General features: G+C 55.7%; 1 protein-coding gene across 6 annotated transcripts in view; it reads left to right on the forward strand.

Annotated features, from left to right (window-relative positions):
* ACOX3 (acyl-CoA oxidase 3, pristanoyl) overlaps positions 1 to 14,489 on the forward strand; it is a 49,034-nt gene that overhangs the window by 15,048 nt on the left and 19,497 nt on the right. For all 6 annotated transcript variants that reach the window (XM_089911456.1, XM_089911454.1, XM_089911453.1 and 3 more), the window contains 5 exons: positions 2,389 to 2,477; positions 7,869 to 7,965; positions 9,793 to 9,975; positions 11,658 to 11,780; positions 13,324 to 13,444. In XM_089911456.1, the coding sequence (XP_089767582.1) occupies positions 2,389 to 2,477; positions 7,869 to 7,965; positions 9,793 to 9,975; positions 11,658 to 11,780; positions 13,324 to 13,444 (613 nt within the window). The remainder of the gene's footprint in view (positions 1 to 2,388; positions 2,478 to 7,868; positions 7,966 to 9,792; positions 9,976 to 11,657; positions 11,781 to 13,323; positions 13,445 to 14,489) is intronic.

Here is a 14,489-nt window from a genome sequence, read left to right on the forward strand (position 1 = left end):
TTTGTACCCGAAGTGAACTTCTTACGGAAATCGGACTTGAATGCAACGTCTTTCAGTGTCTCCGGCTCTTAGATTGTAGAGCCGCGGCGTTCTGGATTCTGTTACACGTTGTGCTTTAAACACTCAGTAGGGTGTTGCGGCCCTCCATCTGACACATCCTCTCTGTACTTAGTGTACCTAGTGCCTATCCAGTGCAGGCTCGAGGGCGGCATGGATCCTGTCCTCGTGGAGTTTACCGTCTACTCAGAAAGAGAGGTTGAAATAAGTCATCCCAAAACTATTTAATTAGAATGTGATATGTGCCACAGGTCATTAGCTGGTAAGCGGAGGGGTATAATTTTTTTTATTGGAAAATTCAACAGGATTAGTTCAATACAGTGTAGTGATTTACGCTATTTAGGTACCAATACTTCTTTTCCTTTAATTAAAAAAGTTTTGTGGGTTTTTTTATTGAGGTATACTTGATTTACAACGTTATTTTAGTTTCAGGTGTACGATACAGTGATTCAAAATTTTTATGGTTTTTACTCCATTTAAAGTTATTATTAAATATTGGCTATACTCCCTGTGCTATACCACGTATCCTTGTAGCTTATTTACTTTATACGTAGCAGTGTGTATCTACCAGAGGGCATAATTTATTGCAGGTTTGTTATATCACATCAGGTGGACAGTCTCCAAATATTATGGGAAACGTTATACGTAATTTGATACAATTTAATACTTTTGAGAAGAGGAGACCATTAACTTAATTCTGGTTTTGACTTTAGTGAGCGTCCTTTCCTTGATTTGAGAGGTTAACATGAAGTTTGTAAGGACGGTGTTATCATTTCTTTCCAGATGAACTGAAAACTGGCATTAGCAGTGTTTTTCTGTTTGATTACTTGAAAATCACTAACTGTTTTTTATATCTCTTCTCCTCTCCATCTTTTTTGTTTTGTTTTGTTTTTGTTTTTGTTTGTTTTTTTTTTTTTTTGCGGTACACGGGCCTCTCACTGCTGTGGCCTCTCCCATTGCGGAGCACAGGCTCCGGACGCGCAGGCTCAGCGGCCATGGCTCATGGGCCCAGCCGCTCCGCGGCATGTGGGATCCTCCCGGACCGGGGCACGAACCCGTGTCCCCTGCATCGGCAGGCGGACTCTCAACCACTGCGCCACCAGGGAAGCCCTCCATCTTTTTTTAAAAACTATTTTTTTCTATTTCATAAGGATTTCAAGAGTTTTTATCTGAATCTTCACTGAGCCTTATTGTTTGTCGCTAGCTTTCGATTTTATTTTATCAGTATTATAAAGTTCAACTAAATTAGCTAACTGTTCCACTGAAAGAAAGAAAAACTAGCAATTCATACAAATAGCTAAATTTCTAATAGTACAAATTCAGTAGCTCTTTAACACGGAGCTTTTTTTCAGCCTCCGTGCCGTTGACATTCGGGGCTGGATAATTCCATGCTGCGGGACCACCCTGTGCACTGTAGGATGTTTAGCGGCATCGCTGGCCTCTCCCCACTGGATGCCTCTAGTACCCGCCACTTATGACGACCCAAAATATCAACAGCCATCGGCAGATGACCCTGGGAGGGGAGGGTGGCGCAATCACGCCTGGTAGGAATCACTAAAGGTCTTTGAGAACGAAACTCCATACTGTCCGCTTAGAGTGCACGAAGCGAGGACCAGTGAGCCAGCTGTCTCTGTGTGTGTTAGTAAGTATATTTACAGGAAGCTCATTTGGGGGAGCAGAGATTTACAAAAGTGATCCACAGCAGGTGTGTGCACAACCATTTTGTCATTTCATTAAAAGCCAGTGGAAAGTCCTCCATCTAAAACGTGACGGGGAAATACCTGGCCTCCTGCAGGCAGCACATACCAATCAGCTCCTCCGCCAGTGTCCTGGGGCCGCCATAACCAAACAGAGCGCCACACACCGGGGGCCTGAAACCACAGAAATTTACTCTCCACAGTCTGGAGGCCAGAGGTCTGACATCAAGGCGTCAGAAAGGCCACACTCCCCCCGGAGGCTCCATGGGAGGGTCCTTCCTATCTCTTCCAGCTTCTGGTGACCCCAGAGTTCCCGGGCTGTGGTCGCTTCCCTCCCGTCTCTGCTTCCGTCTGCACGTGGCCCCCCTCTCTCCATGCCCTCTCCTCCTCTGACTCTTGGAGGACAGCGGTCATTGGATTCAGGGCCCACCCAGGTAACCCAGAGTGACCTCACCTCCAGAACCTTAATTATATCTGCAAGGACCCTGTCTCCCAACAAGGTCACATGTTTGGAGGACACTTCAACCCACGGCAGCTACACAGAGGGAGCCTGTGGCTCGGTCGCTGGGGGTTTCGAACATTTTCATCTTGATTTTCGTGTGGTCATAAGCGTTGCCATCTGTGGTCTGTGCAGATTCGGGACCCGAAGACCCTTCTTCCCATGCCAGGGGTGATGGTTGGCGACATCGGAAGGAAGCTTGGACAGAACGGTCTGGACAATGGGTGAGCGCACACTTGGTACTTGACGGTCACTCCTCCAGGGGTCGTTCCTCAAGGCTGCCTGCTCAGTACGTCCTACCTGTGAGCCCACCGGCTCCCTCAGCGCTGTCCCCGTACCCTCCCAGGCTCCTGCGGGATGCGCCTTACCTCTGCACTTGAGATCATGTTGGAAAGGGCCGGGTCCTGTTTGTACTCCAACCTCAGGAGACATAAGTGGCCCCAAGTGCAGAGCACACAAACTTCTCCCCGGCAGGTGGCCGCTCCAGCTCTCAGGCCAGGCTCAGGCTGGACACCCGTATCCCGTGGGGGCCTCAGCCTGTGACCCGGGCCCTGCTCCCCGTCCTGGAGCTCAGGCACCCAACAGCTGTCCACGCTGGTTCTGGGGACAGAGCCGGGTGCCGGGTAGCGGGGGCAGAGTGGCCTGAGATGAGACCTGGGCTTGGGGAGCTGGAGGGGGGCAGGTGGGCAGGCGAGCCACGTCAGGAAGGGCCTTAGAGTCTCCCTGAGGGATTCCCGGGCTCATTCATGGCATGAGTTTTGGAATCAGATCTGGGTTCATATCCTGGGTCCACCTCTGCCTCTTTGTGTTATCTTGACCAGCTTTCTTGGCCGTCTCCTCCTCTGTAAGGTGGGCATGATGTCCCCAAGCCAGGCCCTCGCGTAGCCCTGCCTGGGGGCCAGGCATGGTCTTACCGACCTTTGCTACCTGTCAGTGCTCTCTTCACCTGCGCCTGCGGGCGGGACTCACATGCCATCTCCCGGAAAGCCTGGCTGAGATGCTTTGTGCCCCTCTGTTCTCCTGAGATGCTTTCTACCTGGGGGGGGAAGCACAGCCGGGGGTTCCTTAGTCGTGTACCTCACGCTGCGTCTCGGGAACGTTTGCATACCTGCCGCTTCGTCGGGGGGGGCAGAGAACAGAGGAGCCTGCCTCGCCGTAGTTTGAGCCCGCTGCTTATCCTGACCCCGGTCGTTTTGAGTGTAAATCAGGAGGCAGCAGCTCATCTCCGAGAAAGAAGCTGGGCCAGGTGGTCTCCCACCACCCTAAGCGTGGAGAAACCTCCTTTCAGCTGTCCCCCCTCCCCAGAGGTAGGGGAGCTGGGGGCACGGAGAGTGTCTCAAACCTCTGCTTGGACCCTCAGAACAGGTGGGGCCCCAGCCTGTACCAGAGAGGGCGGGAGAACCATAGATTTTCACTCTGTGTAGCTGGAGGAGAAAACGGAAGGATGTTGCTAAAAAGTGAAACCAGAAACACACACACACACACACAGCCCTTCTAACCTATACCTGTCTAGAGCTTTGAGTGCCTCTCTTGCTGGCCTGTGAAAAGAGCCTGTTAATTAACGCTGGAGCCTGGGGTGGGGGGAGGAGGGTGTCAATTCCCTTCCATCACTGCTTTGTGCGGGTGCATGGGCCCCCCCAACAGGGACGGGCCATGTGGCCTCTGGTCCTTGGGACAGGGGACGCTCTGCAGCCCTCAGAGCGAGGCCGCCACGCGGCTTGGAGTGTTTGAGAAGATGGACCCGATCTGGCTGAGGTGAGGCAGCATCAAGGAGGACCATGCGGGAGGTGGAGGTGGAAGGCCCCGTCTTGCTCTGGGCCCTGAGCACGAGCGTCCTTTTATTAGATCCACGCGTCCCATTGTGGGACCCGGAAATGCGTGTACGGTGACTCCATCTGTGGAAGGGTCTGTGCTCACACGTAAGGCCGGGCAGGTGTGTCTCCAGGCACCTGGCGGTGGGAAATGACCCTCCAGCTGTGAACAAGTGCTGCTGGGTCACTGCTGTCCAAGGAAGGCCTTGGGTGAGGTCACAGATCTCCAGTCCCCGTTCATTTGGTTTTACAAGTTAGAACCTTTAACACTGTTTGGGGACATCCGTGAAAAACTCTGCCCTTGGTCCTCCCAAATCAAGTCCCGTTTTATTTATTTTTATTTATTTATTTTATTTTTTAACATCTTTATTGGAGTATAATTGCTTTACAATGGTGTGTTAGTTTCGTTTCAGAGACTGTTAGTCCCGTTTTAGAGACTGAGTATTTGTTTCTTATTGCGATGGTCCCAGGGAGTCACACCAGCGTAGCAAAGGCCCTCCTAAATAAACATGTCACGTCCGACGGGCAAAGCCCTTGTGAGACTCAGCAGTGCCAGCCCGGTGCCGCCAGGGGGCAGCATCGTGACTACCCTGAAGCCGGCTCAGAGCGGCCCCCCCAAACCAGAGTCGCCGTTCCCATGGGGCCACTTGGAGGCCGGCAGACAGGACGTGGAAGCAGCCGTACCCTGAGCCTTTGAAGGTTCAGTGGTGCCTGGGGTCCCTCGGCCGCTGGGCTGGGGCTGGGATGTGGGCCAGGGGCGGTGACGCAGGCAGTGCCCGCCCCGCCAGAAAAGCAGCTGTCCCTGCCAGCTTCGGGGCGCACGCCCAGCAGAGGGCGCGCGGGTCTGAGTCCCTGGCTTTCCTTGTTTGCAGGCTGCTTGCAGAGCAGGGTCGCGATTGAGATCTTTTATTTTGAAAAAGTGGTTAACAGTTCATAGGTAGATCACAGGGATTCGTGAGTCTGTGGGAAGACTGTCTAGAAATCAGAGGCAGACGTAAATTGCACGGATTACTTTTAGCCAAATAACTCTAAAAGCAAATCAGTAAAGATCCCTCAAGTGAACTGTTGAGCCTCACCTTCAAGGTGGGCTGCAGGGCATCCTCACACTTGCTCAGAGGTGAGGTGGGGAAGCATCTCCAGAGCGGCTGGGAGGACGTCCCATGAGGCTCTGGGGCCCAGGTGGGGCTGGGGCATCAGTGAGAGGCCCCAGGAGCAAGGAGGCCACTGGGACGTGGAACGGGTGGCCCAGGAGGAAGGGGGTGCAGGGCCTGGGGCAGGGTCTGCCGCCCGCAAGCCCCCCAGCCCTGCCGTATACTCACACTATCGTGTCACACGCACACCCCGTGTCAGATACGACCTATGCGGCCCCCCGCCCCCCTGCCCTCTGGGGACACTGGGGATTCTGACCAGGCTGGCCAGCATCGACTGTTTCTGGAACAGCCTTTGCCACATGGCAGTGCTCAAAAGAGAATGTGTAAAATTTTGATTTCAGTTAAACTCCAGTGAATAGTTTTGCGACTATAAATATATCCAGCCTTGTTCCATCCCTGTGTGGCGGGGAAGGGTGAAGATTTTCCACTCCTTGAAAAGGGCGCTCTCAGTTGACAGCATCAGACTTGGAAAAGCATTCCTCGCCTTTCAAGTGATGAGCTGGACCAGACCAGGGACTTCGGCACTGAGGCCGGGCGTTCTAGAGACGTGGGTCCCGGGGCCAGTCAGAGCCGCCCCACAAAGGCCCCGATGAGTGGCTCCCTCCAGGCAGTGCCTTCGGGTGCTCGGGCCGGGCCTGCGTTTCACACGCCGGAGGGAGACCCTGGCCTGGATGCTGCTGGGGGCCTGGGGGCCTCACGTGCAGAAATCCTAGTCGCTTCCGAAGGAATTTGGGAGGGGCCCCTCCAGCCGCCCCACGTCCAGCCCCGGGTCTCAGCTCTTCCCCAGGTGCACTGGCTGTGTCACCCCTCAAGGCTGCCCCGGGACTCGGGGTTCTGTGGAGGTGCACCAGCGCCCTTAGGACGATGTCTCGTCGCTGTTGATTCATCCCCGGTACTTATTACGTGTCTTCTAGGTGCCAGGCATGTGGCCCCCTTATAACAGGGTCACTAACGGCCACCGAAAGGCAAGTGGCTCAGTGGGCAACGTGGCCAGGACCGCCATCTAATGGTGCTGTGGGACCCCTGGGTGCTCACCTCGGGGCAGGGGTGGGAATCGTGGCAGGCATCTTGGAGGAGGGGGCAGCGCTCTGAGGGCCGTCGGCCCCGAGGCCAGGAGAGGGCCTGGCCGGCTTGATGGTCACAGGCAGATGTTACGGGCTGTGGGCTACGAGGAGGCCGGTGCTGTTGCAGCAGCTGACAGGGGTCCCGTCGGAGGGCTTACCACGTTTCCCTACGGGTTTAGATTCTGTTGGTCCCAGGGATCCAAGATTCTCGTGCCGGGTGTGACCATTCCGAGCTGAGGTTTAGACAGGCCTCTGCTCCCGTGTGCGGGACAGGGGGACAAGGTGGGGTCTGGAGAGAGCCAAGGGGGAGGCTGTTGCAGGAAATGGGACAAGAAGAGGCACAGACCATCAGGACACGGCCCGGGGTGGGGGTAAGCACCGTGGCTCGGGACGGTGCCTGGGGAGCCACGCAGCCTGGGGTCCAAGGAGGAGCTGGGGGGTGGTACGCGGAGCTGCCCCCCTTCTCCGCAGGGCACTGCTCTTCTCCCCAGAGCTGCTTCCTGTGGTTCAGTAAAAGAATGTTCCGTGTGACATCGAAACTGCTTAGAAATCAGATAAGGCGCTGTCGGAACTATTGATATTTTAAGATGGTTTGGGTTTTTTTGCACAGTGTCTGTACCACCCGTGACTTCACATAACCTTGTTCCCTGCACTGTCGTGAGATAGATTTTCCTTCCTGACAACCACAGAAAACACCTTCGATTACTGACACACGCGTGATCCCCAGGGATGCGTGTGCATGCGTGTTCTCAGCTGCTCAGGGGAGCTGACTCACCTGCCTCTGGAGCCCTAATGGGATGGTGCAGTACTCCTGTTTGACTCGGGACGTTTAAAACCTCAGTTTGCTGACTTTGTCACTCCGTGTGTGGACTCTGGTGCGGGATTCAAGTGTGAGAACCAGAGATTCTCATCTTTACGAAAACGGTCCCGCCTTTTCTGCTGAATGACCGGTCCCGGGTGTTCTGGCCGCAGCGAGCGAGGACGTTTCCTCCCAGCGTGTAGTGTAGCGGGAGCCCGCGTGCAGCCCTGAGGCCCGAGCGCCGGCGGTAGTGGGGGTGGGGGCGCTCGCCTGCATCATTACCAACAGACGGCCGCTTTACCTCACGCAGAGCCCATCACTCACACCACCTTTTGCTGACGCCTGCTCTTTTGAATAGAAAAATTGGTTGAAATGTCCTGTCTACTGGTGCCTTCTCTCTCCTGCGTTTGTGTTTTGTTGTGTTTTGTTAGGTTTGTTTTTTTGGTCTTTGGGGGATTATGTCACCTTTTGAGTTGTCCTTTGCTTTTTTTTTGTTTTTTTGCGGTACGCGGGCCCCTCACCGCTGTGGCCTCTCCCGTTGCGGAGCACAGGCTCCGGATGCGCAGGCTCAGCGGCCGTGGCTCACGGGCCCAGCCGCTCCGCGGCATGTGGGATCTTCCCGGACCGGGGCACGAACCTGTGTCCCCTGCATCGGCAGGCGGACTCTCAACCACTGCGCCACCAGGGAAGCCCTGTCCTTTGCTTTTATTTGACTGAGTTTCAGGAGGGAGAGGAGATAAGCCCCGGGGGCCGACCCCAGTTTAACCAGAAGTGCTGTGTCTCCACACAGATTTGCCATGTTCCACAAGGTCAGGATTCCTCGCCAGGACCTGCTGAACCGCTCAGGAGATATCACCCCCGAGGGCACCTACGTCACCCATGTTAAGGTACAGCTGCCTCCAGGCCCACAGCACACCCACCCCCTGTGCTCAGAGGGGGACAGTCACCACAGGAGCCCGTGGCCCGTGCAAACCTGTCTAGGATCAGGTCCCAGTGCCGCCAACAGGGACGAGAGTGCTTGGGTCAGCCACACCCCCAGGGCTCCGAGCACGATGACCTCCCCCCACCCCACCCCTGCCAGCCCCCCCGGCATTTCAGTCAGGGAGGTTGCCCCCACCGGTGCTGTTTCCCACCAGGGGCTTAAGAGTGAAAGGGTCGCCTGGTGGGCTGTGCACCAACGGGGGTGACGGTGTCCTCTGGTGTCTGACCACGCCCCTAAGTTCACTGAGTGTAGACATGCAGTGGCACTGGACGCTTTCCAGACGTGGTCGAGTCAGGGTAGCTGAGCCCTCCCGGGCCTGAACCCACAGCCGGGATGACGCGTCCCGGGAGCACGTGTGCGTGTGAGAACCCCACCTGACATTGAGCTTCGGCTGCTTGGAGCCAAGAGAACAGGGCTTCAGCGCGTGTGACGGGTGCCTCCAGATGATGAAAGAAGCTAGAGGTGACACAGGAAGCCGTTCAGGAATGGAAACAGCGATATACAAAAGGAATGAAAAGGACAAAAGTAAGTCACTGAGAGAACCCAACAGATGGGGTACATACAGCGGGAGAGTGAATTAGCGGTTGGAAATCAGAGTGAAGGAGGCGGCAGGAAAGGATGGAGAGAACCACGGAGACAATGTTTTGCAGAAACGATGAAGATAAATGTCTCTAAAGTAAAGAAGGAAGGAAACCTTGACGGAGGGGCCCATACAGGGGGAGTCAGGGTCTCCCATCCCACACTCACTGCAGAGAAATGTCAGAACCTCGTAGAGAAGATGCTGAGGCCTTCCAGAGAGAGGGTGCTGAGCCAACTCCCACGGAATAAAAGCCCCTTGAGTCTCAGAGTTCTCCGGCACGACGCCGAACGCGAGAAGTCAGTGAGATGACATTTCAAACCATTGAGGGAAAGCCACTGTAAACATGCTTCTTCTAAATCCAACCGGACTGTCATTCGTGCATGAGAACATAACAAATATTGTCGGCCAGAGGCTTGACACGTTGCCACACAAATACCAGAGTGGACATAATTTTGGAAGAAAAGTCCGAATAGTAAAATAAGTGAACCCAGGAGAAGCAGCAGGGGGTAAGGGAGGTGCACGTGATCGGATAACTTGGTGAACCTTACGGGCAGATGTACGCACACGCCGCCGACGGCCCTTAAAGCACAAGCCACTGTTGGAAACAGCGATAAGCGCGTTGCGATTTACAACACGTTAAAAATAGACGCACACGGGCAATTACCCAGTTTCAAAGATCACAAAGGACAGCAGCTGGCCATCACACCGCTTAGAATGGTGGTTTGATGGACCGAGAGGAATCCCAGGTGGGGGGTGAGGGGGTGGGGGAAGGAGCCTGGTTTATAAACGAAATGTCGGTGCCAGCCATGCCCTCTGCTTCAGCTCCTGCGTCGCTCTCGGCACGGCTGTCAGGTCCTCGGTGGGACTGGGAGCGGGGCTTCGTACTTCCAGGTGGCCGTTTGCAGGTCTCTGCAGATGGTGCCCCGTCCTCCTGTCACTAGGCATCCTCCGTGCCTCCCCACAGCATCCCGTGATGGGGACGCCGGCACCCGTGCAGCTTGGCCTCCTGGGCCCAGGGGCCTGTGTCTGGGGCGCCCTGGGGGCAGGGCCTGGAAGTGTTGAGTGAATAGAGGAGCGCCCCTCCACATCTGTGCCCGTCCCCAAGGCAGCCTGCGGGTCCCAGGTCCGCCCTCACCTGCCTTCCTCCGGCAGGATGCCAGGCAGCACTTCAGCGAGTCCCTGGGCAGCCTGTCCTCCGGCCGGGTCGCCATCGCGGGCATGTCCGTCGTGAACCTAAAGCTGGCCGTGTCCATAGCTCTGCGTTTCTCAGCCACCAGGCGTCAGTTTGGACCAACAGACGAGGAGGAAGTACCGGTGCTGGAGTATCCGATGCAGGTACAGCTTCCGCAGGCGTGAGTTCACTTTCTTCCTGCTCCGCGTGCAGACACACCTCCTCTCTTAGGTCGCCGCACCTGGGTTGCTGGTTGCTGATCAGGTCTCTTCAGGAGTTAACAGAGGGAGTGACAGACACTCACAGGGAAGGAGTGCGGCGTCTGGGGCCACACGTGGTCTCGATAAATGGTCTTTAGTTGAACAGGAGTGTGTATGACCAGCAGGGGGCGCTCTGGTGAGGCCGAGGGAGCAGGTGTGCACACTCATCCCACCTGCGGGACCCTGAACGTCCAGGCCGCGCTCCAACGCGCTCGTCCCATCCCTGGGAAGTGACCCCAGGACACAGCAGCTGAGGGTGTAGCACTGTTCGTGGTGACGTCCTTTAGCAGAGGGGACGCTTGCATTCCGGGTCCTCCGAGACGAGGCAGCCCTCGATGGCAAAGGTGCAACTCAGGCTGAGCATCACCTGGACGCCGGGGCGGGGCGGGGGACGCATTTTATCACAGCGAGCCCCCACCGGTGCCCCTGCGTCCCCAGCCCTTCTGTGCGCACCATGCAGCTGCCCTGCACACCAGGTGGGCTGGGGATCCAGGTGGGTCCCCGAGGCTCGAGTCAGTGGCTCCTGCCAGAGTCAGCAGCTAAATCAGACCCAGGTCTTGGCCAGTTAGGCCTGAGCAAAGGTGTATCTGAGCGAAAGTTTCAGGAAATTGTAACTGAATCGAAGTTGTTTCTTTTAACACTTCTTTTACTATGGCCGTGAACCTGTTTTAATACCAAATAAACAAGTAAGGAAAAGCCCAGTGCCTGGTTCATTCTGGGCTGGCACGCAGTGTCCACCACACCACCAACCCCGTGGCCTTGGTGAGGTCACGGCACGTCTGACTGTCTGGGCATCAGGCCTGGCTCAGCGGTCACGAGAGCCCACCTGAGCCACATGCTTGGGCTCCTGACCCCAGGTCCACCCCCTCCCTGCTGTGTGTCCTTGGGCAAGCCACTGAACCTCTCTGTGCTCTAGTTTTCTCCTTTGTAAGTTGGGACTGCTGATAATACCTCTCTGTGAGTGGCTGTAAGGATTAAATACGTTAGTGCATGAGAAGCAGTTGGCACCGTGACCACACCCAGGAAACGGCAGGTGACCACAGTGCTGACGGTGGCACCTGTCTCCCAGGTCCTTTCAGGCTCCGCCCCCTCCATCCATGCAACAGCGGATGTGCGCTGGTGAAAGAGACACCCTCCCTTGGCTCTCCATGAGCCTGTTTCCCCGTCTGGCTCTGGGGGTGGTCGCTTCATTCCCCGTAGGCTCCCAAAGCACAGGCATCGCCGGGTGGGCCCCGCACTCGGGCACGGCCGCCTGGCTTTCTTAGTTCTCTTGTAGATCAGCATTTGCTCTGGCTCAGGGGTCATGTGGATGGGAGAGCGGTGAGGGGGCCGTGCAGGGTGGTGCACGCGGCACAGTTTCTCCTTGAGTGGGGTCGTCAGGGTGGTGCGGGAGACCTGGCCACACTGGAAGAGCGTCGGGGGGCAGGCCTCACGGGGGTGGGTCCGGGAGACGTGCAGGACCTTCTGCAACGAGTGGGGACGGTGGGCAGTGAGTTCCTGGCGCTCCAGTCCCGTCACCCACCCCGGAAGGCAGGCGGGCCCTGGGGGCACTTGGAGGTCTCCAGGCAGGGATTTGTCTGTTTCAGCAATGGCGTTTACTTCCGTACCTGGCCGCGGCCTATGCCTTGGACCACTTTTCCAAATCTCTCTTCCTGGATCTGGTGGAGCTTCAGCAAGGCCTTCTGGGGAAAGACCGGAGCGCCAGGCAGGTGAGGGTCTCCGCTTTTCTCCACAGCGTTTATCATCCTTTAAATTTCACTGGTGTTGGACAGCACAGATTCAGCCTTTCTTTCAAAACAACCTCGGTGCCTGGATTCGCGGGGACGGAGGCTCTGTCCGACTTGACCCGTGGACTGTGTCCTCTCGGAGCCCTCGCTGCGATGGGAACGTGTCAGGCACGTGTCCACATTCCCGATTCTCAAGGATGTGCTGACACGTCTCCTGGTTCCCGTCTGTGAGTTCAGCTGCTGTTCTCCTCTTGAGAACATGATGCTTTTGCAAAATCCACATTACCGGCCCCTCAGTCGATTTCACGGTTCTGATCCCTTTGTAAACAACCCGACAAAGGTCTGAACCCAGCTGACTGGATTTGACTTGACAGGCAGGCTTTGCTCCAGAAATGAGCGTGCAAATCCACTGAGACCAGCCCCTTCGTAGAAAGGGGTCCTCCGCTAATTTCTGTGTGGACGGTTCATGAGTTGTTTTTTTCCCCCCTTACGCTGCCTCCTGGGCAGCGGTGAAATGTGAATCACACCAAGGGCGCCTGAAAACTGGTTAGGAACGCTGCAGATCGGGGTTACGTACCACGCCCTGAAAAGCCTGTATCAAATTAGCACGTTTTGGAATATTCAGCGTAAACATCCAGGAGCCAAGAGGTGGGGCGGGGGAGGCGGGGGGGGGCGGTGGCGGGGGGTTGCCGGCAGCGTGCACTGCTGAGCAATCAGGCCGACAGCGACACCGTGACCCTGAAGACCGTTTCATCAGGAGTGCAGGGTTACGCGTGTTGTTTCTCCCAAGCGTGAGTCATTGAAACTTTTGCCAGCTGACGATGGAGTTGTCCTGTTAAAAATGTCTTGAAGTGTCATCGAGCTCTGTTCTTTCTGAAACTCAGTGCTTCAACCCAGGTACAGGTTATAGAGTAGCCCTTCTTTGAAGTTGAAAATGCTGGTAAAACACATCACGTTATTTAGCGGGTGTGTGTGTGTGTCTTTCTTGTAATTATTTGCATTGAATATCGAGTCGAGGCGAAAGAGTATTTACTAGACGTGTTAAGGCTGGGAATGCTGGCTGGGCGCTCCGCGCAGTGTGGACCGAGTGGCCATGTCTGTGCAGTTGTCTGGGGCCGCCTGCCACCCTCTCCCCTGGGGGCAGTGTCTCGGCACCGCCTCCCAGCCCTTGGGTTTCTTCTTAGTCTCCGCTGCAAACTTCGTGTAAACGGAGTCATAACGTTACGCTCTTCTGCGATCAGCCTTCCCCGCTCCCCCGCGCTCCCACCCCGTGTTTACCGGCCAGGCAGAGCTGTGGTCGTTTATTTTCACTGTCATGAAGTTGTGTGACTGTGCTGCAGGGTATCCATGTTTACTTGAATCCTGTTTTTTTAAACTAAAATTGGGTTTCTTTCCTTTGTAGTTGTCGGGTACCTCGGATTAGACTGGAGGGGACATAAGCCTCTGAGGCTGTGCTTGAACTGACCCCTGACCTCTGGGGTCGGAGCCTTTTTTCACCTGTTCTCGTTGGCTTCTCTCTCCCAAGGCAGAGCTGGGACGCGAGATCCACGCCTTGGCGTCGGCCGGCAAGCCCCTGGCCTCGTGGACGGCCCAGCGCGGAATCCAGGAGTGCCGGGAGGCGTGTGGAGGACACGGCTATCTGGCCAGTAGGTTTTGGGGACATGTGGGCTGGTCTTCTGTCCTCTCCCGCACCATGTGGCTCACGGCCAGGGGTCGGCAAACGACAGCCTGCTGGCCAAAGGCTGTCTCTGTGGGTAAAGGTTTTTGTGAATAAAGATTTGTTGGCCCCCCGGTCATGCCCATTTGTTTACACACTTCCCGTGGCCGTGTTCCCGCTCCACCCGCCCAGCTGAGCCGTCTCAGCAAAGCCTAAAACATTTACTGGCTGGAACTTTCCAGAGCAGGTTTGCCAACCCCTGCCCTAGTCCAGTCCCTCGGCTCGCCGCCACCCGATGTTCCTCGGTCGAAACCCGGGTGTCACGAAGCAGCGTGGAGACCGAAAACCGGAAGAGGAAGGAGCTTATCTGTTCATCTAAATTGGAACTTTTTAGTTAATGGCTTTGGCAGTAAACTGGCACTAAGTTTTGTTCCGAAGAAAAATTCTGAAACTTAGAAAAAGAGAGTTTGCTTTTATTGACACTGGCAGCTGTTCGGTCATTTGGTGGATGGTGGAGAGAGGGGGAGACCGACAGCCCGGGACCAGATCCCGGCTCTGCCGGTCACGGGCTTCATAGCCGCAGGCAAGCTGCCCACCCTCACTGCCCCTCAGCTTTCTTCTCCATAGAATGGGACTAATGATAGGATAGCACAACGGGGGGTTTTGCAACGAGTAAGTGAACTAACCCACATGAAGGGTCTAGCACAGTGTCGGCATAGGGCGTGTGCCCCGTCATTTTGGTCTGTTATTATTATCATTATTATCGTGGTCGTCATCATTATTGCAGCTTACCTGCCTAACTCCCCGTGTGCTAGTCTCTTCAATAACTGATTGGTTAAAGTCTGGTTACTCAAAGAAGGCAACAACAGAGCTGGCAGAGACCTTCTTGACAGTTTATTCCTCCGGAAGCCTTTTAGGAGCTTTTAGTAACCGGGATGTGTCCCAGTTACTCCTCGTGCGGGGGCAGCAGGCAGGGGGGGCCCCTCCCCTCCTCCACACTCCGCGTTTACTGACGTGTGGGTAACTGTGGGGCT

This window comes from Delphinapterus leucas, chromosome 5 (assembly GCF_059928025.1).
Source record: "Delphinapterus leucas isolate spDelLeu-1000000601 "Yukka" chromosome 5, BTC_Dleu_Yukka2, whole genome shotgun sequence".
Classification (NCBI taxonomy): Eukaryota; Metazoa; Chordata; class Mammalia; order Artiodactyla; family Monodontidae; genus Delphinapterus; species Delphinapterus leucas.